This window comes from Mesocricetus auratus, unplaced genomic scaffold (assembly GCF_017639785.1).
Source record: "Mesocricetus auratus isolate SY011 unplaced genomic scaffold, BCM_Maur_2.0 Super-Scaffold_100018, whole genome shotgun sequence".
NCBI classification, from domain to species: Eukaryota; Metazoa; Chordata; class Mammalia; order Rodentia; family Cricetidae; genus Mesocricetus; species Mesocricetus auratus.
This window is the reverse complement of record NW_024429199.1, coordinates 1,279,334-1,306,729: the sequence shown is the minus strand read 5'-3', so window position 1 is coordinate 1,306,729 and position 27,396 is coordinate 1,279,334. Positions and strand designations below refer to the sequence as shown.

Here is a 27,396-nt window from a genome sequence, read left to right as displayed (position 1 = left end):
AAAAAAATGTTCTTTCTGAATGAAATCTTAACCACCCTATCACTGTTCAGCTAATGCTGCAGTCCAGGACTCCTGAAAATAAGACATTTGTTACTTAGTGCTAGGAAGGATGCTTAGGGTGGAAGGAAGGAACATTTTTAGGCATTGTCATTAGAATTATTTTGAAATAAATTAGTAGTTTGCTATTAATGTTCTGTGCACATATGTAGGCATATTCATTTTTACTAGTCATTTCTCACACATAAGGGGCCTGCTTTTTAAGTTGAGTACAAAATCTAATGGATTTGGTCTTAAAAGTTAATTTTAATCTGTCTTCATATATAATATATATCCTGCTATCACAGAGGCCCGAAGAGAGCATTGGGTTCCTTCAAACTGAAGTTACTAGTGGTTGTGAGTCTATGTGTGGGTATTGGAAATTGGATTCAAGTCATCTGGAAGAGCAGCTAGTGCTCTTAACTTCTGAGATGTCTCTCCAGCCCTTCAAATGGATAATGATGATGGGTGATGATGCTCCAAATAGCATTTACTTTTCTGTATTGTTTGTATTTGAACCCAGAACCTGACATATATCCCAGCCTGTTAGAATTTTTTAATTTATTTTTTATTGTAACGTATATGGGCATTTTGCCTGCAGTAGTGTCGAGTATCACATGTGTTCAGTGCTGAGGAGGTTAGAAGAGGGACTATGGTTACAGACTGTTGTCAATCACCATGTGAGTGCTAGGACTTGAACCTAGCTTCTCTGGAAGCAACCAATTCTCTTAACCACTGAGTTATCTTGCCAGCCCATTGTTTTTGCTTGTTTGTTTCCAGAGACTGGACTCAGGTGCTCAGGCTTGCACCACAAGCACTTTTGTAAGCTTAGTCACCCCCTAATTAACTTGCTCCTCCTTTTCTGTGTTTAGTTGAGTTTATTCTCATTCATAGTCTTTGTATTGACCTACAGTTACAGGAACTTAACAGCATAAGCAGAACATTTTCAAAGATAGTAAGATTAGAACTGAATTTATGATTTTTGTTTTGCTACATCTTGTATTAGTAATGGCATCTACTTTTTGCAGTGATGTTGAGGAGAAACATTCTTTCAAACCTTAAAATTCTGAAACTGTGTGAAATATTTAAGGGCCAGGACATTTTGTGTTAGCCTTGGCCTTCAAATGGGAAAGGTGTTTTCACCGTAAGATTAGAATGGCTTATTTCAGGGTCCTTTTTTTCCCACCCCAGATCAACAGTTCATGCTGAAAAAATGTCCTGCTCTGCTTCAAGAAATGGTTAATGTAATCTGCCAGCTAATAATCATGGCCAGGAGCCGTGAAGGTGAGGAGGAAATGTAATTAATTTGGACTTTTTCCTCTAATCATTTTCTTGGTATACTTAGAGTTTAAAACTTTATGAGTATTTAGGTATAATTCTGTGTCTTGGGTCGGTCAGGTTTCTCAGATTTCCTCATGATTTTCTCATTTTTTCATTGTTTTATTTTTAGTGAATTAAATTTTTTCTTTCCTCTGAATAGTTTTATTTTGTATTTTAACAGTGACTTTGAAATAATTCCTTAATTGGCATAATGTGTAGTGTGTGTGGGTGGGAAGAGAGAGAGGAAAAAAGGAATTTTGGGCTGTCAGTGGAAAAGGAAACTGCTTATATTGTGGGTGATTTGAGTTCTTGGCAATGTTACAGTACATTTGGAAGATTGATAATATCTCCTTATTTTCTTTGTTGGAGTTTGTAAGTACGAAGACTTTCAGCACGGCATGGATTATACCTGTAATCTCAGCATTTGTTAGGCTGAGGCACGAGTCTAGTTTGACTCTGCTGCCTTCAAAAAGTAAAAATAAAAATAGATTTATAAAACACAAAATATTACTCTTGTATTTTTGAGATAGGGTCTTGCTTTGTAGCCAGATGTGCTTTCTCTTCTTAACTACAAGGCTCCTGTTGTGCTCCACTGTCCAGTTTAGAAAGCTTGGGGGTTGGTGCTTGTGAAGCGTCTGACTGCACTGCCTAGGCTGGTACTGCCTCAGCCCTGTGAATGCTAGAATTGCCACTCACATGCTGGGATTACAAGTGTTTTCCATCACGTCATGGTACTTACAGTTAGTGCCCGATATTTTACTATTATTGGAGTTGATACAGAGACTTTTGTTAAATTAGTGGCTGTTGCTGAGTAATAAACTTGACCAAGTTTAACATTTTTTCAGTAGTCTTTAAAGGAAAAATCGATCTTGAATTTTTACTGTGACTTTATTCCTTATAATGAAAGTATAAAAAGTACAGCCCTTTTGTTTCTTTTTTTCCTATTCTTTCTAAGAAAGGGAGTTTCGTGCTCCAACTTTGGCATCCTTAGAAAACTGTATGAAGCTTTCCCAGATGGCTGTCCAAGGCCTCCAGCAGTTTAAGTCTCCCCTTCTGCAGCTCCCTCACATCGAGGAGGACAATCTTAGGAGAGTTTCCAACCATAAAAAGGTTTGTTGACTACTTTCTAGTCAGAGTGTAGCAATTTGTTGTATCATAAGGTAATGTGAATAAAGTTTTCTACACTTGGTTGCTATGGATTTCTTAGATTTACAATATCATTTTTATTATTATTTCTTAATTAGGTAGTTTTATAATATTTTACTGCTATAAAATTACTGTTTAGTTTGAGTGAATTTTAGCGATTAATATTTTATTTTTACATTGCAACTATGTATGTACCAAGTAAGAATATATCATCTACTTTTTATTTTGTTTTTGACTTAAAGGTTGGGCAATTATAGTTGAGTATGAACAAAAATAAAAAATGAAGCATTCACAAAAATAATGTTGGTGGACTGGTGATGAAGCTCAGGGGTAAGCGTGCTTGCTTGGTATGCACAAGACCCTGGGTTCAGTACCAGTTAGTTCTGGGGCCAGGGAGTAGGGAGATGTTGTGGGCGTGGGAGGAGACTTTGATTAAGTAAAGATTGTTTCTTTTTTAGAAAATATTGAAAAGACTTGAGTATCTCAAAACTGTGTAGAAATGAAAAAGTTTGGAAAGTTGAAGAAACTGAAACTATAATTCTGGTAGATTTTAAGCATGACCTTTTGGCTGTGATAGTATGAGCCTTACTCAGTACTCTGGGAGTCTATGGCAGGAAGGCTGTGGTAAATTTGATGCCTAGGCTAAGTAGTGAACATGAGGCTAGCCTGGGCCACACAGTGAGACCCTGTTTCAAGAAAACAAAAAGAAAAAAGTTACTTTGTATATAGTAGAAGATAAGCTTTGTATTTGATAGTATTAAAGGTAATAACTGTATTAAAAATCTGTATCCAAGTTCTCTGTCCTTTAATCATAATGCCTTTACAAATTTCATCAATGTTAAATAATTTGAAACAACAGAATCCTAGAGTTGAAATTCAATCTATCTCATGATTTAATACTCTCTGAAAATAAAAATTAAGTATCTAGTGCTTAAATTAAATTTCAATTAATTTAAATTCATTTAACTTACTGCATAGTGAAGCCTTTAGAGGCCACCTATACTTAGAATGCTTTTATTCTTAAAACTGAAAATAGATAAATTTAGGACAGTTAGTTGTTGCTTGAGTCAATATTCTATATGAATTTCTTTTTTTTTAATTTTGTACTCTCTTTTCTGATTAAAAAAATAAACCTGTAATTAATTTATAGCAAATCATCCTTAGTTTTAGTTGTTTTATTCTGAAATGTTCATAATGTTAACTTTTTTCTGAAGTTGCTGGATTTTATTTTGGTCAGCACGCCGTTCGTTTTCATTTCATGAAAAATTTTGTTGGTTGCTTTTTTTTATAGTACAAAATTAAAACTATCCAGGATTTGGTCAGTTTAAAAGAATCAGATCGCCATAGTCTGCTACACTTCCTTGAAGATGATAAATATGAAGAGGTCATGGCGGTCCTTGGTAGTTTTCCATATGTGACCATGGACATAAAGTCACAGGGTAAGTGGGAGCTTTCCCTGTTGCATATTGGGTGATTTGGTCTCATTTGTTTGACTAAAATTCATTCTTTTCCTTCCTCCCTCCATCTCACTATATTGTCCTTTCTAACATGCATTTACTATGTAGTCCAGGCTTCTTCAAACTTGGAGAAATCTTGCCTTTGCTTTAAAGGTGTTGATATTACAGTCATTGTTAGTTGTTCTTACTCTTTAGTTTTTGCTCTTTGAGGGGCCTGCCACCCAGATCCCAAATAAATAAGCCCACGGAGACATACTGTTACCTATAAATGCCCAGCCTTAGCTTAGCTTGTTTCTTGCCAGCTTTTCTTAATTTAAATTATCTCATCTACCTTTTGCCTCTGGTCTTTTATCTTTATCCTGTATACCTTTCCTTACCTTTTACTCTGTGGCTTGCTGTGTAGCTGGGTGACTGGCCCTTGGAGTCCTCTTCCTTCTCTCCTCCTAGATCTCCTCTTCCCAGATTTCTCCTCCTTATTTATTCTCTCTGCCTGCCAGCCCTGCCTATCCTTTCTCCTGCCTCGCTGTTGGCCATTCAGTTCTTTATTAGACCAATCAGGTGTTTTAGACAGGCAGAGTAACACAGCTTCACAGAGTTAAACAAATGCAAGATAAAAGAATGCAACACATCACTAAACAAATGTTCCACAGCGTAAACAAATACATCTTAAAATAATATTCTACAACACAGTCATGGACCACTGTGTCTGCTTTTAAAATACTTTAATAATGTCATTCTTAGTTGGACTTTGCAGAGCTGTAGTTTTCTGATTAAAATCCTGCTTTTATGTTTGTTACAGTTGTGCTAAGTACAAGGATACTGCTTTATTGTTGAACATTCTGGATTTTCTTTTTGTGTATCAATCACCTATAATTGGAAATTAGTTCTCAGTGAGGATATGGAAGGTTTAACCTTAGATGAATTCTTTACACATGGAGCTGGGTAGACAGCCATGCTCAGAGTGTAGAATGAACCCTCTTGTCCTATGGTTCTTGCTTCATTCATGTCGTGTCATGGCCTGCCATTCTTGTCTACTGCTTCTTTTTCTTTCTTTTTTTTTCTGGGGGGGTGGCGGTTCAAGACAGGGTTACGCTGTGGCTTTGGAGGCTATCCTGAACCTAGCTCTTGTAGACCAGGTTGGTCTCGAACTCACAGAGATCCGCCTGCCTCTGCCTCCTGAGTGCTGGGATTAAAGGCGTGCGCCACCACTGCCTGACAAGCTTCTTCTTCAGTGCTTTTTCCATGGAGTCCTGGTATCCTCTTGGAATTGTTTAACTTTCCAAAGAATGTGTAAGTATGATGACAGAAGGAAATATTTCGAATATATTGTTAAAAGAAATAGGTATTTAGTGATGAAATTAACATTTATCTATAGTAAGCTTAGAAAATTACCAACAAAAAAATTTAAAAAAAAAAAAGAGGAAAAATATCCAGGTGGTGGTGACGTACTCCTTTATTCCCAGCACTTGGGCGGCAGAGGCAGCCCAGTCTCTGTGAGTTTGAGGCCAGCCTGGTCTACAGAGCGAGTTCCAGGACAACTTGGGACATCACACAGAGAAATCCTGTCTCAAAAAAAAAAAAAAAAAGAAAGAAAGAAAGAAAGAAAATTACCCTGCCTGCCTGTGTTCCATGTGTTTTTTCTCTGTCTTTATATCTATTTTAATTGAAAACACTTTCTACCTACATAATTGCCCTGTCACCATTTTAGTAGCTGAGTAATATTTTGAACAGAGTTACAGATTATTGCTTATCCTGCCTGTGGTCTAGTTCTGAGTTGTAACATTCACCAGTTCACTGTTGAGAGAACACTTTTTCTAACACCAAGAATGCAGGAACATGTTAGGAATGGTTTCTGTCTTAAGGAGTTCATCATCTAGTTGAGATATAGGATTAAAAACAACACGATGGATGCTTAGTGTTGTGTGATGACAGACATTTTGCCTTATATTCATGCAAAAAACATTGAGTGCTGTGTACTTTTACCGGCACCTGGAGATCTGTGCCGAAGGCACTTTGCCTTACCGAATTTGTATTCTGATATAAAAGAGAAGTAAGTGATTTCCTAAAATTGGAATGCTAGGGACAGGGAAGCAAACAGTGTCATCTGGTTTCAGTTTGCCTAGCTTACAGGACATTGCAAAGTCTTAACATATAGACAACTTTTTCTGGGATTTGGGAGTTTTGGTTAAGGTTGTTGAGTTTTTAGACTTTAAGATCACTAATCTAAATGCTGCTAATTTAGGGGCTGGAGAGATGCCTGAGAGGTTAAGAGTACCTTCTGTGCCAGGTGGTGGTGGTGCACACCTTTAACACCAGTCAGTACTTTGGAGATTGAGGCAGCAGATTTCTGTGAGTTTGAAGTCAGGCTGGTCTTCAGAGCAAGTTCCAGGACATCCAGGACTACACAGAGAAACCCTGTCTCAAAACACCAAAAAACAGCAACAAAAACAAACAAAACCAGAATCCTAAAAACTGCTTGCTGCTTTTGCAAAGGACCCAGGTTCAATGCACAACTCCCACCTGGTAGCTCATGTCCACTTACAACTCCTTGGACACCAGCCTCACATGTTGTACATATGCACACCTACAGTTACTCACACACATGGAAAATAAGAATGCCTTTAAAAACTGCATTTAGGGTTTTAGTTTTCTAATCAAGTATGATTTGGGACCTAAGATAATCTTTGCTATAATCATTGTAAAACATACATGCTTAGGAAAAAATGTTTGAAGAGGTTTATTTTCGAGAAAGTAAATGTAGTTGGGCTTTTTGTGTTGTATTTTTTGGGGGGGGGTTGTTTATTTTACTCTTTGCTATGTGGGGTCCCACCACCCAGCTCCCAGGTAAATACACAGAGACTTAATTCTTATTTATAAATGCCCGGCCTTAGCTTGACTTGTTTTTAGCTAGTTTGCTTTTGCCTCTGGGCTTTTACCTTTCTTTATTCTGTATCTCCTTCTTTACTTGTTCTGTAATTGGCTGGGTGGTTGGCCCCTGGTATTCTTTTCTTCTCCTTTTCCTCACTCCTTTTCTCTTTCTCTTTCTTCTTCTTCCCTGTTTATTTTCTCTGCCTGGCAGCCCTGCCTATCCCTCTCTTGTCTAGCTTCTGGTTATTCAGCTTCTTATTCAACCAATCAGGTGTTTTAGACAGGCACAGTAACACAGCTTCACAGAATAAAAGAATGCGAAACATCTTTGCATCACTAAACAAATATTCCACAGGATAAAAGAATGTAATACATCTTAAACTACTATTCCATAGCAAGTAAGAGTTCATTTTACTGTGTTATTTGAATACGTTACAGGAAAGGTAGAGATTAGAAGACCAGTGCTTTTAGCATGGTGGTGGAGATAATTGTTTTCCCTTTATCACTAGAGGCCATGTAGCATCTCATGGCAGCCCCCGCCCCACTTTAAGACACTAAATACATGTATGCACCAATGCAGTAGATGTCACAGGTACTGCAGAATGAAAAATGTGCTCATGATAACAGAGGCTTCTAAGGTGAAGAAAGGATAGTGTACCCTTTCTTAACACAGTTGTACCTCATAACTAGTATGGAGTTAGCAATTATAAGTTGTTAGAGACTTATATTTTCCATGTTAGTGTATAACAAAGGCCAGAACAATATACTGAACTAAATTTGTAAGCTAAGCACAAACTTAGAAAAAAGTAAAACAAAAGTTCTCATTGAAGAAATATCTTACAGATAAAAATTGTAAAAAAATGAGTTAGTATCACTGGAGTAAAAGGTATGAAAAGTAATTGTCTTTTTCATTCTTTGACAAAAATACCTTGCAAGCCCTTTAAGGGTTTGAGAGATACTGTTTGTTATGCTGGAAGCATTGGTGGCAGGGGTATAAGGCAGCGGGGCACATTGCATCCGCAGTCAGGAAGCAGAGAAATGAGTGCTACCACCCCGCTGCCTTTCTCCTTAGTCAGTGCAGGACATTCCCCTGGCCTAGAGGAGTGAGCTGCCCACACTGAGAGCTGACCTTCCCAGCTCAGTTAAGTTACCACCTCAGTGTTCTTGAGAAGTTTTATTTTTATTATATTGGAGTGTATGGGGCTCTATGTCAAAATTAAATGATTGCATGTGCTACCCTGTTTAGTAATGTCTATATTTTTGGTGTGAACCTAGCCTTTAATGGCTGAACCATATCTCCAGCCCTAGTAATATCTGTTATAAAAGAAATATTATTTTTTCTGTTCTTGATTTTTCTTTGGTTTTTGAAGGCAGGGTTTCTCTGTGGCTTTGGAGGCTGTCCTGGAACTAGTTCTTGTAGACCAGGCTGGTCTTGAACTCACAGAGATCCTCCTGCCTCTGCCTTCCAAGTGCTGGGATTAAAGGCGTGCACCACTAACGCCCAGCTTCAATAAATTATTTTTAATAAGCTTAAAACATAATACTTTCCAAATACTAAACTACCAAATTGTTTTGGGCAAGTTAAATACTGATGTTTGCATTGACTTGGGACTTGTTTTTTATATTTTCCTCTATTCCTCCTGTCTTACAGTGTTGGATGACGAGGACAGCAACAACATCACAGTAGGATCCCTAGTTACAGTCTTGGTTAAATTGACGAGGCAGACAATGGCCGTAAGTAGTTTATTTGGATTATTTATTTACATATATTTATTGTTTTGGAGGCTTGTGTATTTGTTGATTTTGTGTGAATGCACGTGTGCTTGCACATGGGTGCATATGCGTGTGTGTAGAGGCTATAGGTCAAAATCTGATGGTGTTGTGCTGTTTTTTGAGATGGTGTCTCTCATTGGCATTGTGTTTGCCAACTTAGTGAGGATTCCTGGCCAGCTAGTTCCCAGAAATCCACTTGTCACTATCTCCCTAACTGAGGTTATACGCATGTGCTGTCCATCATGCCTGGCTTTATTTTTTATATATTAAGAATTCAGTCCTTTTGTATATGCGAATGTTTTTCCTGTCTGTATACGTATCCACCATGTGAGTGCCTAGTGCCTACACAGATGAGAAGAGGGCACTGGATGCCCTAGAACTATACTTATGGGTGGTTTCAAGCTGCAGTATGGGTGCTTGGTATTGAACCCAGGTCCACCACCCGGCCTAAGATATTTCTTAAGCACAACCTGTACCACTTGTTAGTTTCCAGTATGCATCTTACTAGGTTCTAATTAAACTTTAAATTATAAATTCATAGTTTTTGTGTTGATTCTGATTAAGTTGTATGGTTAGTAGATATGTTTTTAAGATATATGGATTTTCTTGGTAATCCACTGATAATAATGAATAAACTTACAGTGTCCCTTGATGGTGAATATTAGAATAATATGATGTATTCAAATTCTCATTAAACTATTCATGCTTGATTGCTATTAGAATAAAATGAGCTTTTAAATTGAAGTATGTTTAACTTTGTAATGAATTTGCCTATATTGTCATTGAATTGGTTAATTTAGTAGATTCTACTTTTTAAAGTCTGTTTTTGACAGCTATAAAGTCCTGCATATGTACAGACTTACAACTGCCAGGCCTATTTACCCTCTCAATTGTAACTAATTAACAAAACCTTTATGGATAGATATTTTCAAAGATTCTGTGTTTTATCTGAAAGACAAATGTGGGCTGATAGATACTGTTGTTCTTGTTGCCTCTAGGAAGTATTTGAAAAGGAACAGTCCATCTGCGCTGCTGAGGAACAGCCTGCAGAAGACGGGGTAACAACTTGAGTTTTCTTACCTTCTTAGTGAAGAGATGTTCTATGTACTTCTTTGGTTGACTTTATTACTGCGGGACATATAGCATAGTTTATGAAAACACACATTTTCATCAGTTCCTTCTAAAAGTGTCTGTTAAGTCCTAATAGTTGCATGTGGTTTGCAGCAGAGCGATGCCAACAAGAACAAGGCAAAAGGAGGATGGCAACAGAAGAGCAAAGGACCCAAGAAAATGCCCAAGTCCAAAAAGAAGAAGCCTTTAAAAAAAAAGCCCACTGCTGTGCCCTTACCTCAGGCAAAACAACAGAAGCAGAAGCAGGCAAATGGAGTTGTTGGGAATGTAAGTCTGTTGTCTTTGTTTCTGTTATTACTGAGGTGTAATCTGTATATATATATATATATACAGATTATATATATATATAAACTGTTCAAATATGTATACAGCTTCTAGAGTTCACATGGCAATGTGTACATTAAACCCAAGTCAAGATTTGCCCTCCCTCCCCTACTCCTCCCCTCCAAATGCTAGAAATTGAACCCAGTGTCTCATGCACACTAGGAAAGCGCTCTACCACTGAGCTATGCCCAGCTCATACCACGATTTAAAAGCCCTGGGCTTAAGAGAGGGCTCAGCAGTAAAGAGTGTCTACTGTTCTTACATAGAACCTGAATTCCGTTCCTAGCACCTATGTCAGGTGGCTCACAACTCCCTGTATAACTCCATTTCCAGGGGATCAATCACCATTCATCTCTGCAGGAAGCTATATTTAATATATACATACCACACATAGATACAGGCATATATATATACAATTAAAAATAAATACTTTAAGCCTTATTAGCATTCAGGAGAACTCCTGTATGTCCTTTCATAGTCAATGATTCTTCCATTGAGCACTTTCTCTCTCTACTCACTACTGTGACTCTAGTCACTGTAATTTTACTTATTAATAAACTTCATATAAATGAAATCACTCTCTAAGATTTATCTTCTGTGCATGAATGTCTGTATAAATGTCTTTGTGCCATGTATGTGCAGTACCCTGGAGAGCCAGATGCAGCCAAAAGAAGGTGGATTCTCTGGAACTGGAATTGCAGATGGTTGTTAGCTGCAGCATGGCTTCTTTAGAAAAGCAGCCGGTTCTTGTAGCCACTGTGTCCTCTCTCTAGCCCTGACATTCTTTTCCCCCACTCCCCCATCCGTGTCCACCTCCCTCCCTTCTTTCTGTTTTTGAGATAGGAACTCACTGTGGAGCCCTGGCTGACCTGGAACTTACTATGTAGAACAGAATGGCCTCAGATGTACAGAGATATACCTGCCTCTGCTTCCTGGGAGCTGGGATTAAAGATGTGCGCTATAATGCTATTTTTTTCTGTCTTTTAATGACAGGCATAGTGAAGTAGGGGCAGGCGGATAGATCTCTTTGAGTTGGAGACTACCCTGGTTTACAGAGCAAGTTCTAGGACAGCCAGGGCTACACAGAGAAAAACCTTCTGAAAACAAGAAAAAAGAAGTAACTGTTAGTCTGTGTGAATGTGTGCCATTTGAGTGTATGTTTGCACATTTGTGCTGAGTGCCTAGAGGCTAGAAAAGGCTTCATATCTCCTAGAGTTAACAGTTTGTCATGAGCCTCCTGATATAAACTGAACTCAGGTCCTCAAGATCAGTACTTGCTCTTAACCCTCACACTATCTCTTCAAACCCTGGTGTTTATATTATGTGTATGGATCTTTTGCCTTTGTGTATGTATGTGCAGTACATATGTGTCTGGTGCTTGTGAAACCAGAAGAAGGCGTCGGAGTCCCTGGAACTGAAGTGAGAGACATTTGTGAGCCACTTTGTGGGTGTTGGAACTCAAACCCAAATCCTCTGCGAGAACAGCCAGTGCTCTTCACTGCTAAGCCATCTCTCCAGCCTCTCAATATTCTTTAAAAAATTTTAAAACCACTAATTGGTTTGATTGATTGAGTGTGTCTACGTGACATGTATGGAGATCGGAGGAGAACTTGTAGGTTTGTTCTTTCTATCATGTGGATTCCAGGGATTGAATTTGGGTCATTAGGCTTTATCCACTGAACTGTCCTCCTGACCTGGCTCAACGTTTCTTCATTTCTTACCTTTGTATTAGTTGTAAGGATAGTTCAGTTGGAGAGAGATTGCTTATGTGTGTATTCTGATGCTATTTCATTATATAAACACACTATGTCTCTGATCTGTTTGGGTTTGCCATTTTAATCTAATCTAAAGGTGCTTATATCATGTACTCTCTGCGCGTGGTTATTATGGTCATATTCTACACAGCAGCAAGGCTGAGTCATAAGGTAGTTGTGTATAACTCATTAGTAGAACCAGCTTCCAAAGTCTGCCATTTTTAACCACCCCAGCTGAGGGAGTCCAGTTCCTGTGCTGTCGCCTCTGCTTGGTTTCCCTTCTTTGGCTTTAACCATTTGGGTGACCTGTGGTGATATTCCTTTGGTTTTCATTTATATTTACCTAATGATTTGAGTGTTTTTTTGTTTTTTGTTTTTTTTTTTCATGTGCTTACTGGCCATTTTGTTAATCTTATGGGTTGTTTGTCTTATGGATTTGATAGAACCCTTTGGGTATTATGAGTATGAGTTTCTTTCCTCATAGAAGGTAGCTTTTTGGTGGTTATTATTTTAATTAAATCTATTTTAGTTTTATTTTTAAAAATACCTTTTTATAACTGGGTGTGGCGATGCACACCTTTATTTAATCCTACAGCACTTGATGCAGAGGCAGGTGTATCTCTCAGTTTGGTTGGCTACATACTAAGTTCCCACCAGGCTACATACTGAGATCCAGGTCAGCCACAGCTACCCACCCAGACTTTATCTTGAAAATTAATTTTATAATCTTTGAGAATTTTATACCTAACATACAGTGTATTTTGGTCATAATTATCTAATAACTCCTCCCAGATCACTCCAAATTCCTGTCCTTTTTTTAAAAACACTAATCCAGTTTGTGCTGTGTGTGGGACCATCCACAGAGTATGGTTAACCTGCCAGGGGCCACACCGTTAGCTGACTTTCCTTTCCTTCAAACCATCATTATTCATCAATACCTTCTCTGCTGAGGGTGGGGTTTAACTAGTTTGGTCTTATACAGGCAACCACAGCTGCTGTGAATGTATTTTAATATTACCTTCAACTGTGTGATCTATTTTGAATGACTTTTCATTGAAAATGTAAATTATGGAATATTTATTTCAGTATTTTTTTTTTTTTTTTTTTGGTTTTTTGAGACAGGGTTTCTCTGTATTGTTTTGGAGGCTGTCCTGGAACTCACTCTGTAGACCAGGCTGGCCTCGAACTCACAGAGATCCGCCTGCCTCTGCCTCCCGATTATTTCAGTATTTATTGAAAAACAATTCCTTCCTCATGAATTGCAGTTCTGTTTTGTTTAGAACAAGTGACTATATTGCTTTAGTGTGTCACTCCAGATGGTAGTCCATTGCATCTGCTTATTCTTTCGACAGTCATAGATTTCAGTTTTTACATATTATAGTGTAAATTTCTCAGCTTGTACTTTTATTTATTTTCTTAACTATTTTTCATCCAACTAAACATTTTGACTGAGTGACAATTTTCATTAAAAAATCGTTACTGGATGTAGATTGGCATTAATTGAATCTAGGGTTTGATGGGGGAATTAATATAGCATTTTTGCTTAGTCTTTGTTCACATTTATTGCCTGTCTTTATAAATTTATAGCTTCTTTAAACTTTCCTAGCAGTAAATGACAGTACATTTGTGCTGCTTATGTACTTGACAGCCTTTCATTTTCAATGGCTGTTACTGCTTTGTAGGAACATAGTAGATGTATCTTAAATAAAGAATTAACCTTGTATCGAGAAGTCTTAGTGACTTGACTTGATTTCAACATTTGTCGGCGTTTTAATAAAGATCTTCCACATAAGCAATTGTGGCCTTGTGAGTAAAGACAGTTTTATTCACACGTTTTGTTTTTTCTTTTAAGCTTTTTATGCCCTCCATTCTTCCTTTTCCTATCTTTGCTGGAGAGAACTTTGGTTGTGAATAGTGAGATTCTGATCTTGAGCCAGCTCAGTTATGTTGACATTGAATTAGCTTCAGAGACTCGGAACAATTTATACTGACTGAACTGTTCGGAACTTTTGTTTTTGCTTTTGTCTTGTAGGAAACTGCAGTAAAGGAGGAAGAAGACGACATTTCTGACAAAGGCAGTGATTCTGAAGAGGAAGAAACCAATAGAGATTCCCAGAGTGAAAAAGATGACGGTAGTGACAGAGAATCTGATAGAGAGCAAGATGAAAAACAAAACAAAGACGATGAAGCAGTAAGACCTGATGGCCCTTGTCTCTCTCGCCCACCCCTGTGCTGAGGACAGAGAGAGCCCAGTGCGCACTGCAAGCTCCAGACTTGATAGTTTAAATCATTGGGATCAGGGTTCTGGTGATCACTGGGGTTGGTTGTTCATTCCTTTGCTTGTTTACTTGCCTTAGAAACTCGTCCATTTTAGAATTTTATTACTTGAAGATTGCATTTGTTTTGAGGAATTCCCATCAGTGATTATAAAGGAAAAATGGTTTCAAACAAGGATTGGAAATCCCAGTTTTCTCAGATTTGTTGAAATTACGAAGTGGAGCATGTTCTGTGTTTGAGTGAGACTAGTATGATCTCTTAAGGAAATTTTCAGTGGTGGAAGATGTTTGTGGAAATAGGAGTAAGGGGAGGTGGGACTAAGACAGGAACAGTCCTTGGAAGGTTTTCCCATGGGTTCTAGATCCTGCTGAGAAGAAACATCACTGTGAACCTGATGGTGGAGAGTCAGCTGGAAGGAAAGCTTTTAGAATGTCACCTATTAAGAGTTTATTAAGATGGTGAGGTACACTGTATGTGCATCACATTTCACTTGATTTTCAGAAATGATACAGAAAAGAATATACTGGAGCCTCATTGCAAATGGAGTACATGCTGATCTCTGTTTATTTGCTCTTTTGTCTGGGTTATAGATGTAAAAAATTCTTGTGGCTTGAGATAGCAAACGTGATCCCCTGAATAGTCTCTGAGGCAGGAGGAGAGTCTTGGACTAGGTGGGGAATGGAATGCAAAGGTACAGGGAGCTCATGGACCTACCAATCCTTGGGAATAGAAGCAAATAAAGATGAGCTTTTATTAGTTGCTGCATCTTGAGTGCTTTTAGACTTGGGGAATTCCTCAGCTCTCTCAGCTCTACTCTAAGAAAGATTCGTCATGTAGCTAGTATTCTCAGATAAGTCAAGGTTTTATAAATGAGCCTTTTTCCTTTTTTTTTTTTTTTTTTTTTTTTTTTGAGAGAGAGAGATTCTAACTATGTGTTTCTGGCTGTCCAAGAACTCACTATGTAGACCAGGCTGGCTTAGAACTCACAGAGATTTGCCTGCCTCTGCATCAGTACTGGGATTAAAGACATGCATCTCTACGTCCAGCTACAGATGAGTTTCTTTAGAAGACTAAAGATAATCAATTAACCAATAGATTCATAGTCTATTTCATCCTAAGCATGATTTAGTTCATAGAGTCCAAGACAAATACAAAATAGCTTTTGCCTTTGAATATCCTGGCTGTTGGGGCCAACAGACTTAAAATAAATGTCATGGTATGTACAAGAATTAATACATGTTATGCAAACGGTAATAATGGCATAACAGTGTGATAGCTAAGTTCTGAGGCAGAGGGACATTCTTGGTATGCTTTTCTTGGGAGTTAATACAGTAGCATTTCACTGTACTGAAAGAATTAGAGTAGGAGTTTACAAGACTGACAATGTGACCAGAAACCCACCCAGGGTTTAGGGCGAGTGCAATGGTTTAGTAACTTCAGAGAAATGTAGAGAGTAAAAAGGACAAGGAAGAAAGCTGTGGTATAGGCTCAGGGTAAGATCTGGAACAGGAGTGTCAGTGTACTGTGATGCTTAGAGGCATAGTTACAGTTGTTCCAGACGATGATAATATTTGTGGAACTGAACTTATAATCCTTAGTAGCTGGTTGGCATCATCAAAACTCTGCTAAATGGTCTCTGCAAGATACCAGATTTCAAGTATTCTATTTTTTTCTCTCCTAGGAGTGGCAAGAGTTACAGCAAAGCATACAGAGAAAAGAGAGAGCTCTTCTGGAAACCAAGTCAAAGATAACACACCCTGTATATAGTCTTTACTTTCCTGAGGTGAGTTGAACTTAGCCTAGTATTTCCATTATTGTATTTCTTCTTTCCTTATATTTCCTATTGGATTTGTACTGCTGTGTGGTATGTTTATTGCTCCAAATTGTAATTGGTTTATTTTTGATAGGTCACTGTCTTGGGGTTTTATTGCTGTGAAGAGACCATGGTCACGGCAACTCTTACAAAGGAAAACATTTAATTGGGGTGGCTTACAGTGTGGAACTTTAGTCCATTATCCTCATGGCAGGAAGCATGGCAGTATACAGACAAATAAGTTGCTGGAGAACAGGCTGAGAGTTCTACATCTGGACCAGCAGGCAGTAGGAAGTAAATAGGCTGGAGCTCCTGAAACCGTAAAGCCTGCCCCCACAGTGACACACTTCCTCCAACAAGGCCACATCCATTTCAACAAGGCTGTACCTCCTAATAGTGGCACTCCCTATAGGCCAAGTATTCAAACACACGAATCTGTAGGGATCCTATCTGTTCAAAATACCACAGTCACCCTCATAATAAAGGGTAAGGTATACTGTAACGTGAAAAACTTTATGTGATGTGTTGTTTACAGGGGTATTAACTTTCTTTTGTCATCTCTGCTCCTGTTACTGAGTGCTGTGCTCATTGTGTATTTAGTAGTGAGAGGAGGCTTTATAAGATGAATGCAGTAGTTGTTTTTGGTGATTTGGCTGTTCAAGTCATTCACCCCTTGAAGTTTTAAATAGGATGAAAGAAATTCTTCTCTCTGAGGGTTCTTTACTAGCTCCTTGGTACCAACAAACTTGCTTTTGACCCCAGTAACTGTCCTAGTTTGTGGAAATACATGAGCCTACGGATGGTAGTTGTGGGACCAGCTCTTTTGGGCTCTGAACAATGTTCAGTTAAACTAAGCAATACCTGAGTCCCATACTGAGGACCAAGTATCACAGCGCCATTGTCTTTGTTTACTTTGTCATTATGCCTGCGCACCTTTAATGTCCTTGCTTTCTCTTTTGTTGGTCTGGAAATGACTTTGGAATTCCTTTGACATTTGATTTTGAAGATGATTCTGTCTGTGGAGCTGAGATCAAGTGCTGGCTTCTCCAGTTCATGGAAATTGATCCACAGCTTTGTCACAAGGCATTCCTCTTTCCTGATGCTTGGCCAGCGGGTTCATGTACACAGTCTGTTTTCTTTTTGAGACTATCAGTACAACAATTCTGGGGCCTTCTATGTAGAAGTCCTAAATGATTTGGCTTTCCAAGCAATAAGTAAGTGGCTTTGCACAGACTCTTGTTTGGACTTGGAGCAAAGTCAACCCTGGTTTCATCTTAGTATATGTGCTGATCTTCTGGCATGTTTTGGGTTTTAACCCATCTGTTAGCGGCATTTTCCCCATTGCAGAGATACCTGCCAACACTAGGCATTATGGAATCAAACAAATAAATTCTGCTTGTTAATTGGTTTTAAAAAGAAAAAAAAAGTATGGGATGAGGTAAGCACTCATCCAACGTGATTGTAACTTACAGTATCATTCAGATTGTGCTTAGTTAATAAGCAAAGCAGTGACTCCCTTGAAGTATTTTATCCTCAAAAATGCTTTTTCCTAGTATAATATGTACCTTGTGTCAACATTTGGAAGCTCATGACCTGTGTGTTACATGTGGCCTGAAGTAGCACTGAATGTGGCCCAACACAAAATTGTAAACTTAAAGCATTGAAGGGTTTTTGTAATTTATTTTTTGTGGTTTGAGCTTTGTAGATGATAATGTTGTTTCACAATGTCTAAAGTTTGAATATACAAGCCAAATCCAATTGCCTCTCCCCTTGTGTCCTAAAGGTCTTACCATGTGGCCGTGGCTGGTTTTGAAACTCACAGACGTTCATCTGCATCTGCCTCCTTAGTGCTGAGATTAAGGGCATGTGCCATCATGCCTGCAGTCTGCTTGCTTTTGCACATGATGTTATATTGTGAATAAAGTTTATTTGAACACAACTTTATTAACTCTTAATGCTGCAACAGCAGATCTGAACACCCATAAAAGTCTCCATTAATACTGCATGTTGAGATTGTTAAGTTTGTATAAACTCTCTCTCTCTCTCTCACACACACACACACACACACACACACACACACACACACACACACACACACACACCAGTAATCATCCTGTAGCCTCATCTATTCTCAAGTTAAGAGGAACTGAATTTTTTTATTCGGAGCTGCTCTCATCATTGCACATTTGTGATTTACTTACTAGTCTTAATCATGCTAAATGTTTTGTGGCCTATGGCACTTAACAGAAGAACTTTTAGTTGCATTTGAAGTAACATTGTTAAAAAAATACACAAGTGACAACGGAAAGACAGAGAGCCAGTGAGATGGATCAGCAAGTCCATGTACCTCTTGCTAGCCCCGCTGACCTAAGTTCCAACCCTGGTATCCACGTGCAAGTAACAGAGAGGGCTGACTACACTGGTTGTCCTCTGACCGCCACACATGCATCATAGCATATATACACCAACATACATACAGACATTAAAAAAAAAACTTGTAAACATTTAAAAAAGAAAAAGATCACCAAGTAAGCAAAAAATGTTAGTAAGTCACCTTAAAGGATAAAATAAAATGGAGAAGATTGGGGTTTTAAAATAGAAATATTTCCCAGAGAAATTATTTCAATAAAATTTTTTCTTTTAAAACAGGGTATCTTTGCTCCTATTGAAAGAATTTTTTTTTAAGTTTTAGAAAATTGAGTGTTTAGGATATGATAGTGCTATTTGGGCTAAATGTATATTTGGCACGTCTTAGAGTTTATTTTAAGCGTTCAGCATTTTTATTTAAAATAGGTGTTGTGGCCGGGATGTTGGTGGCACACACCTTTAATCCCAGCCCTCGGGAGGCAGAAGCAGGAGGATCTCTGTGAGTTCGAGACCAGCCTGGTCTACAGAGCTAGTTCCAGGACAGCCTCCAAAGCCACAGAGAAACCCTGCCTCAAAAAACAAAACCAAAAACCAAAAACCAAAAGCAGGTGTCTTCCCTACTCAGTCCTTAAAACAAGTGACACCAAACTCATGTCTAGCAGTGACTCACTAATAGGAAAGCAGCACAGTGATGGTGATGGGCACGCTGAGGAGTGGTGCCTACAGACGGCTTATCCTTGGGTTCATTAATACAACCTTTTTTTTCTCCCCAGACAGGGTATTGTTTTGGAGGCTCTCCTGGAACTCGCTGTGTAGACCAGGCTGGCCTTGAACTCACAGAGACCGCTGCTTCTGCCTCCCGAGTGCTGGGATTAAAGGCGTGAGCCACCAACGCCCGGCTAATAACATCTTTTTTTTTTTGCCTTTTGTTTTATCATGTGTAATTCCTAGCTCTCATTGTGCATTCTAGTGGTGATTTCTTAGTGAGGATTTTGTTGTCCTGGTCTTTCAGAAGTTCAGCTAGAAATGCTGAGCTTATTAAATTAGTAGTGTGCAATGAAAGATAAATACAAGCTTTAAAATCTGAGGTGTTCTCTTTTAAGTGTAAAGCATTTAATGCATTGGTATTTTTATTGGACTTCCCAAGTATCTTCCACTTATACATTGGTTTTTGCTTATCACTAGGTAGAGTAACTGATTTTTTTGTATGATATAATAATTGTTTTCCTTTTTAGAATATCTTTTAACATTTTAAAGTAAATCATGGATTTTTATTATTGAGATACATTAGCAGGCTTAATGGAGTTGTTGAAACTCCAAGTTACATACAGAATTATTTGGGGAATGGTGTTTGTCTCTTGCTGTGGTTTAGTACAGTTTGTTCATCTGCTAGGCACTGTATTAGTGCTGAAGATGTAGCACTGAACAGGACAAGGATAGCATCCTTAAAATAGGACAGTTAAGCTGTTTCTCTAGTCCTTTCTGACAACTCATACTCTTTTTCTTTTTTTCTTTTTTCTTTGCAGGAAAAACAAGAGTGGTGGTGGCTTTATATTGCAGATAGGAAAGAACAAACATTAATATCCATGCCATATCATGTATGTACACTGAAGGATACAGAAGAGGTAATTAGCCAACAATATTTCTGTTTTAATATCTTAAACTTCATGATGCTTCATTATAATTTTTTGTTGTTGTTTGGTTTTTGCTTTTTGAGACAGGGCTGTCCTGAAACTCTCTTTGTAGATCAAGCTGGCCTCGAACTCCAGAGATCCACCTGCCTCTACCTCCCAAGTGTTGTGATCAAAGGCATGTGCCACCACCACCCAGCTTCATTAAATTTTTATTAATTCAATTTAGTTTGCTTATTGCATTTGTTTTTGTTGGGGTTAGCTTCAGGCTCCCTATGTAGCTGACACTGGCTTTGAACTCCTGATCCTTCTGCCTCTATTTCCCAAGTTTTGGAATTACAGACTTGCATTACCATGCCAGGTAACTTAACTGTAGGTAGAAGTTTCTGTCCCAGTCACAAATTCCCAAATAACTGACATGGAGACTCAATATTAATTATAAATGCTCAGTTGATAGCCCAGGCCTTTTACTAACTAGCTCTTATAACTTAAATTAACCCATTTCTATTAATTTGTGTGTTGCCTTATGGCTCAGGGCTTTCCCTGTCCTCCAGCATGTCTTGTCCCCTTCTGTGTGTTTCCTGGTGAGTCCACTGACTCCTCCTTTCCTCCTCACAGCATTCTAGGTTTAGCTGTCCAACCTATACTTCCTCCTGCCTGGCTATTGGTCAGTCAGTTCTTTATTAACAAATGAAAGTTATATATATTCAGAGTATACAGAAGGATTATTCCACAGCAACTTACATATTTTTTGTTATAAGACATCTTATAATTATTATCTCATATTTTAGGTTGAGCCATTGGAAATTCCTAAAAAAATTTAGAAGATAGGCAACTTGGTCAGTGTGTTGAAAGCAAAACATGTTTTTGAGGCAATTTTCCCCATCACTGTCTACAAACATAAGCCTTTGTGTCTACTCTCTAGACTCTAATGATATTTTACTTAGAAAGTTAAAATTTGGTATCTGAAGAGATGGCTCAGCAGTTAAGAGCACTGACTACTCTTCTAGAGGACCCAAGTTCAATTCACAGCACCCATATGACAGCTCACAATTGTCTGTAACTCCAGTTCCAGGGGATCTGACACCTTCATACAGACATACATGCAGGCAAAGCACCAATACACATGAAATAAGTTAATTTTTACAAAGTTAAGATTTTTTGTTCTTGTTGGATTACTGCTAAGTAGACTATACTTTGCCTTAATCAAAGAATTGGTATTTTTATTATTTTGTTATGTGCCATTAATTTGGCCTCCCCCCCGTTTTATTTTTGTTTGTTTGTCTGTCTCTGTGACCAGTACCTGAGAGAAAGAATTAAAGAAGGGAGGACTAGAGAAGATGTCACTGGTTAAGAGTAAATACTGCTCATAGGATCCTGGTTTGATTCCCAGCACTCACCTGAGGTGGCTCATGCTAGCCTGTAACTTTAGTTACAGGGTATATGGTGGTCTCTCCAGGTACCTGCACTTGTGCATGTACACATACACACACATCTAATTTAGAATGAAATAATTCTTTTTAAGGGAGGGAGGTTTAATTTCAGAAGGTTCATCCATGTTTGGCAAATAATCAGTTACTTTTAGTTCCATGACAAGGTAAAGATGTGTAGAAGGAAAACAGTTTATCATTGCAGCATCAGACATGGAAGTAAACTTGTTCGTCTAATGGTAGCTAAGAAGTAGACCAGGGCCAAGGACCAGATGTAGTCTTCATAGGCACACCCTATGTATGACCTACTTCCTTTACCCAAGACCTACCTCCTGTAGCCCATCACCTTCCAATAACTGCATCATAGCTCTTAACTTCATGACACCCAGAAATGTGCTTTACTCATCTAGGTATTTCTAAGTTCAGTCCAGCAGGATTGACTGCCATAATGACACTGTGATGAAGACTGCTCGCTCATATGCTTTATGTTTACTCTCAGGGCCTGTGTTCTGTTGTACTCTATCTTGCTGAGTGCTCCTTTTTAAAGAAGAAAGCTCTCCCTGTCAGCCTAGGCTTCGTGGGCAAATTTCAGGATTGTTCTAGATACTGACTGTGTTAGTCAGGGTTCTCTAGAGGTCTGAGGAAAGAACCGATAGAATGAATGAGGGTAGTGTTGAGGCAGACTTACAGGCTGTGGTCCAGCTAGTCCAGCAATGGCAGTGACCTGGCAGAAAGTCCAAGAATCCAATAGTTGTTCAGTCCACAAAGTTGTGTGTCTCAGGATGGTCTTCAGTATATGTTGGAATCCCAAAGAAGTAGACTCTAATGTCAGTGAAGGAATTCCTCAGCAACAAAATATATGAACTTGCCAATGAAAGTGAGGACAAACAGATAAAAGCAAAAGACACACTTTCCCCAACAAGTCCATGCTTCCTAATCTTTCTCAAAGTAATGCCATTCCCTGGTGCCTAAGCATTCAAATAATATGTGAGTCTGTGGGGGCAATTCTTAATCAAACCACCACACTTGACTCCCTGGTTTATAGCCATATCACATAGAAAAATTCATTCAGTACAACTTCAAAAATGCTTGTATTTGTTACATTCTTAGAATTGTTTAAAAGTTCAAACTCTCCTCTGAGAATCATAGCAGACTTCTTAACTGTAACCCCCTGTAAACTCAAAAAAGCAAATCACATACTTCCAACATACAATGGCACAGGATGTACATGGCCATTTCAAAAGAAAGGAAGGGGAACATAGTGAAGAAATACTGGATCACAGCAAGATTGAAAACCAGAAGGGCAAATTGTAAATTCTGTATGTCTTCTGTGAAATGCTCTTCAAGTCCTCTACTCCTTTCAGCTAGTTCCGGGACAACTAGGGATTACACAGAGAAACCCTGATTCAGGGGAGAGAAGACAACAAATACTTCTCTCTAGTTTGTTTCCTGTCTCCGTTTTCCAAATTCTGGGATTTGCACTACAATGGCCAGATTTTTTTAAAATGACCTTTATTAATATGTAATATTGGCTACAAAAATCTGAAATTTGGAGATTAGAGGCAGATTACTAGCATGTCATTTTAAAGAATGTGTTCTTATGCTTATAAAGAATTGAAATCTCTAAGTCTATGATACTATTTGTATTCATGTTTATGATTTAATGGGAAATAAAAATACTGTTTAGGACTTTTTGTGTAGTTTCTTATAATTTATATATTTTTTTGCAGTGGTTAGATATTAGGGTGGTAAAGGACCCCATTAAAACTAATAAATTATTTATTCAAATATAATTGAATGAAAATATGTAATTCTTTAAATTTTTATATTTTGAGTTTTCATATGAATATAATGAAGTTTAGTTGTTTTTATCTCTGCATTGTCCCCTCTGATTCTTTCCCTTGCCTTCTGAAACCCCTTTCCCAGTGTATGTACGTGTGTGAGTGTGTGTGGGTGTGGATGTGGGTGTGGGTGTGGTGTAGTGTGGTGTGTTGTGGTGTGGTGTGTTCAGGTTCCCACCGAGTTTAATTAGGATGCTTCTATGATCATGGGTGGGAGGCTATTTACTGGAGTATAGGCAGCTTTAACCATGGAAAAAATGACACCCTTGTTCCCCAGCAACTATTAACTGCCAATAGTCCCTTGGGTTGTGGGGCCTTCCTTGTGTGAAGAGCTGAGAGTCCATTGGCTCTGTCGAGTCCTCGAAAGTGATTTTGCAGCACAATTCCCCACTCTGGCTCTTGTATTCTTTCTGCCTCTTCTCAGAGCCTGGGAGGGTCTTTCTGATTTTAAAGGCATAGATAATTTATCCTGGAAATAAGAGAATTTGGCATGAGTTGTTTTTTAATCTAGCCAATACTATTGTTTAATTTAACATTTCATGTAGTCATACTTTCATTCTTTGTTTATTACTTTTTTGAGTTTCCAAGGTAATAGCATAGAATTTGGTTACTTTAACAAGCCTTCTTGAATTGTGTACATAGAAGTGAACCCCAGTAGTTCTGTGTAACCTAGTTTCCTTTTTGTTTAGTGTTTATAATAGATACAGTAGAGCTCACTCATTATGTTTGTTATTGGGAGAGTTTCTGTAAGTCATTTGAGGGACTACCAGGTTCCTAAGTACTCTAAGGTAGGAAGTTTAAAGACATTTTGTTGCTTCTTTTGCATAATACAGATTTTTAAGTGTTGATTCTATCTTCCTAGGTAGAACTGAAGTTTCCTGCACCAGGCAAGCCTGGAAATTATCAGTATACGGTGTTCCTGAGATCAGATTCCTATATGGGTTTGGATCAGATTAAACCTTTGAAGGTAAGAACAGTGATGTAGAACAAATGAGTAGTTACTGAAGATAAGCGTTGAGCAAATGCCCGAGGAAGATGTGGGAAGCAGTATCAGTTTTGAGATGTAGAATGATGGGAGAAAAAAGCTGTCATCTCATGCTCTTTTAGTAATAGTTCATTTTAAGAAACTTTGAGGGGGCTAGAGAGATGGCTCAGCAGTTAAGAGCACTGACTGTTCTTCCAGAGGTTCTGAGTTCAGTTCCCAGCAACCATGTGGTGGCTCATAACCATGTTGAATGAGATCTGGTACCCTCTGCTGGCCTGCAGGCAGAAGGCTATATACACAATAAATAAATAAAATTTAAAAAAATAAATAAATAAAAAAGAAGCTTTGAACCTCAACTGGAAGTTAACTTTAGTGGTTGTTTTAATGTGCTATACTATGTGACACATTTCAGGCCTTTACCAAATGTGTTTTGTTTTCTTTAAAAGGCTGGAGGGGATGGGGAGCGGGACTCAGGTTTTTACCACAGGCTTTATTGATGTATTTATTGATTTCTGAAATGAAGGTGTGGTTTTTTTTTTAAATCATCTTAGAGCATAAACTTTATGTATGGCTTAAAGTACACTTAGTGTTCATTTCCCTTGAGCTTTTCATATAAGGCATTCTATTACATTAGTGATATTGAGCGAAGTCATAATTCCACTGTTAGAGGAAAAGAGCTGTGTCAGCCATGGAATTCACTTCCCAGCTAATCTTTGGAAAGCATGCTTGAAGCTTTCTTCCTCAGCCAAAGACTTCTAATAAAATGCCACTCGGTATTGTTGCACAGGAAACAGGGCTGTTAGTACTTTGTGCTGTAGAAGTACTTTCTTAAATGGCTCAACTTCTACAGGGTCATAGTACCAAATTATATTACAGATTCGTCTCCATTTCTGTGTAAGTAGGTTTAGTATTTTTTTTTTTTAGAGTGGAGTATCTTTTTAATGAATGTGCTGAATTTAGAGTCAGCCACAGAATCCATTTCTTTGTGATTTACCAGGTATTTCTTCCATTATTCCTTTCCAAGTTTCTGATGTGCATTTAATTCTTCCTTATAGTTGGAAGTTCATGAGGCCAAGCCTGTACCAGAAAACCACCCACAGTGGGATACAGCAATAGAAGGTGATGAAGACCAGGAAGACAGTGAGGGATTTGAAGATAGCTTTGAGGAGGAAGAAGAGGAAGAGGAAGGTGATGACTAAGCAGTGTATGTGTGGACCACAGCGTTTGCACATACCTGCAAACATCTGCTGCTTTGTAAATTACAATAAAACAAGCAGTAGAGAACTGATGTGGAGGGAAGTGTTGCCATCTTTACTAGAAATGGATACATAAACCAGGCAGTCGTTGGTGCCATGGTACAGTCTGAAAAGGGTTATTTAAAGCCTTTCAGGTATGGGGTGGTGCATTTATATCATCTGCAAATGATAATAAATCCTTTGTTGTTACAACTGTCCATAAGTGTGGGCTGTGCATTACCTGATCAGTTTATGGTCTCAGTCAAGTCAAGGTACATGAAAAACAATCTTTGTTCAGCTTTAGTTTTAGTAAACATTAAAATATGATAAACATCACAAATATGTTTTAAGTAACATCTACTCAAGTTTTTAATCTGTTAATAAGCTCTGTTGTTCATTTATCAATATTTTACAAATGGTAAAATTATAGCAGTTCCATACATGAGTTCAAACCTTTACTTTCATCTCTCTTGGCCATAACTTAACATTTTCACACATTCCACACAATACAGAGGGCTACATTTTGGAATTTTCCGTTCTTAATTGCCCAGAGTTAACAGACATTACAAAAGTGGCTTTTAGTGGCGTAAGGTCTCTTAAAGCCTCTGTTGGTGTCTCAGCGCCAGATCTCATTCTTTGGATAAGCTCAGGGCTGAAAATGATTGTGGGACCACACGTTTTCTGATGCCTGGGTCATGTTATTCAGTCTTTTGAAAAGGTTCATTATAGAAGCTGGACAACATTCTTAGCTTTTAATCTACCTGACTATCAGAAGCCTTCTAAAGAAAATACAGCATACAAAGGAGGCATTTTTTGTATTCATTTTTGACTCCTGTTAATAAAATAGAAGTTTGATTCATTTTATGTTTGTAATTGTGTTTGTGTTTTTACTCCTAGAGAAAGGGCGTAGGGTAACCTTTTATTTTTCAACTAAAAGTTTAATATTGTACCTCACTGGAAGTGACTGCTATCTATCTCTTACACTCTTGGACAACCCAGGAGGAAGAGCTATTTTCTCTCATTTAGTATAACCTAAAGGGCAGTGCTCAACATAGAGTAAATGTGGGTATGTGATGAGTCACTGAGGTAAGAGGAACATTTTTATTACTAGATATGGAGGACACACAAGTCTACAGTACTATAAGACTGATTGCAATAATCCTATCAAACTCTCCATAGGCCAAAGTACTGTTGCAATACTAACTTAGGACCTTGTTTATTTAAAAGGTTGCTACTCTTCATGCAGAATTATCACTGGTATTTTGTTACTATAGTAGTTGAAAATAAAATTTGAAGATTACCAAAAATATGAATTTTTTGTTGTTGTTTTAAATTTAAGATGTAACACTTAACAATTGAAGTTTTACTAGACCCTTGCTCATTGGTTGAATGAGACCCTCCCTTCCTATGCTACTGAGGGTCTGATTCACTTGTTTCATTTATATGTAAGTGCGTGACTTTGCCTTTCAAATCAGATCTTACTGTGAAGCTCCAGTGTTAGTTGTAGCTGCTAGACATGTAAGTGTGAGGGAGTAAACCAGCTTGTGTCAGGTGAAGGAGAGAGGCCAGAGGAAACTAGAGAAGCAGAATTGTAGTATTTGCATTTCCTAACTTTGCTGAAGTAGATGGCTCAAGAAAAGTCTCCTCTGGTGGCTGTTTTCCCTCTAAAAGGGTATACAGAGCTCATTTAAGCAACTGGCCTATTCTCTGGTGAAAGCACCATGCTTACAAAAACAGCATGTCTTCCATGGTTGGAAATCCCAACCAGTTTCCCTTGAACCAGGGACTTTAGGTGAACAATCTCAGTTAGGGGTTCATCTCTACTCAGTCACCAAACTCCACATCCCTTTTTTCTCCACAACGGGATTAATGACTTGTCCTGGTTTGCATTTAGTTGAAAGTTTTGAGTGTTGTTTCGTTTTTACTCCTATTCAAAACACTGACATTCTATCAATAGAAAAAATGAATATATAGGTGAAAACACAGTATGTACATACAGAGTGAAATT

General features: G+C 38.2%; 1 protein-coding gene across 2 annotated transcripts in view; it reads left to right on the top strand.

Moving 5' to 3' along the window:
- Positions 1-26,247, top strand: part of Sec63 (SEC63 homolog, protein translocation regulator) — a 65,555-nt gene extending 39,308 nt beyond the window's left edge. Inside the window, exons 11-21 of one of the 2 annotated variants that reach the window (XM_040758166.1) lie at positions 1,228-1,320; positions 2,312-2,466; positions 3,794-3,941; positions 8,479-8,561; positions 9,599-9,658; positions 9,828-9,998; positions 13,842-14,000; positions 15,768-15,869; positions 19,793-19,891; positions 24,031-24,135; positions 25,209-26,247. In XM_040758166.1, coding sequence (XP_040614100.1) covers positions 1,228-1,320; positions 2,312-2,466; positions 3,794-3,941; positions 8,479-8,561; positions 9,599-9,658; positions 9,828-9,998; positions 13,842-14,000; positions 15,768-15,869; positions 19,793-19,891; positions 24,031-24,135; positions 25,209-25,352 — 1,319 coding nt within the window. In that variant the 3' untranslated portion in view covers positions 25,353-26,247. Of the gene's footprint in view, positions 1-1,227; positions 1,321-2,311; positions 2,467-3,793; positions 3,942-8,478; positions 8,562-9,598; positions 9,659-9,824; positions 9,999-13,841; positions 14,001-15,767; positions 15,870-19,792; positions 19,892-24,030; positions 24,136-25,208 lie in introns of both variants that reach the window. The other variant, XM_040758165.1, reaches the window with a different exon arrangement.
- The last annotated feature ends 1,149 nt before the right edge of the window (positions 26,248-27,396 follow it).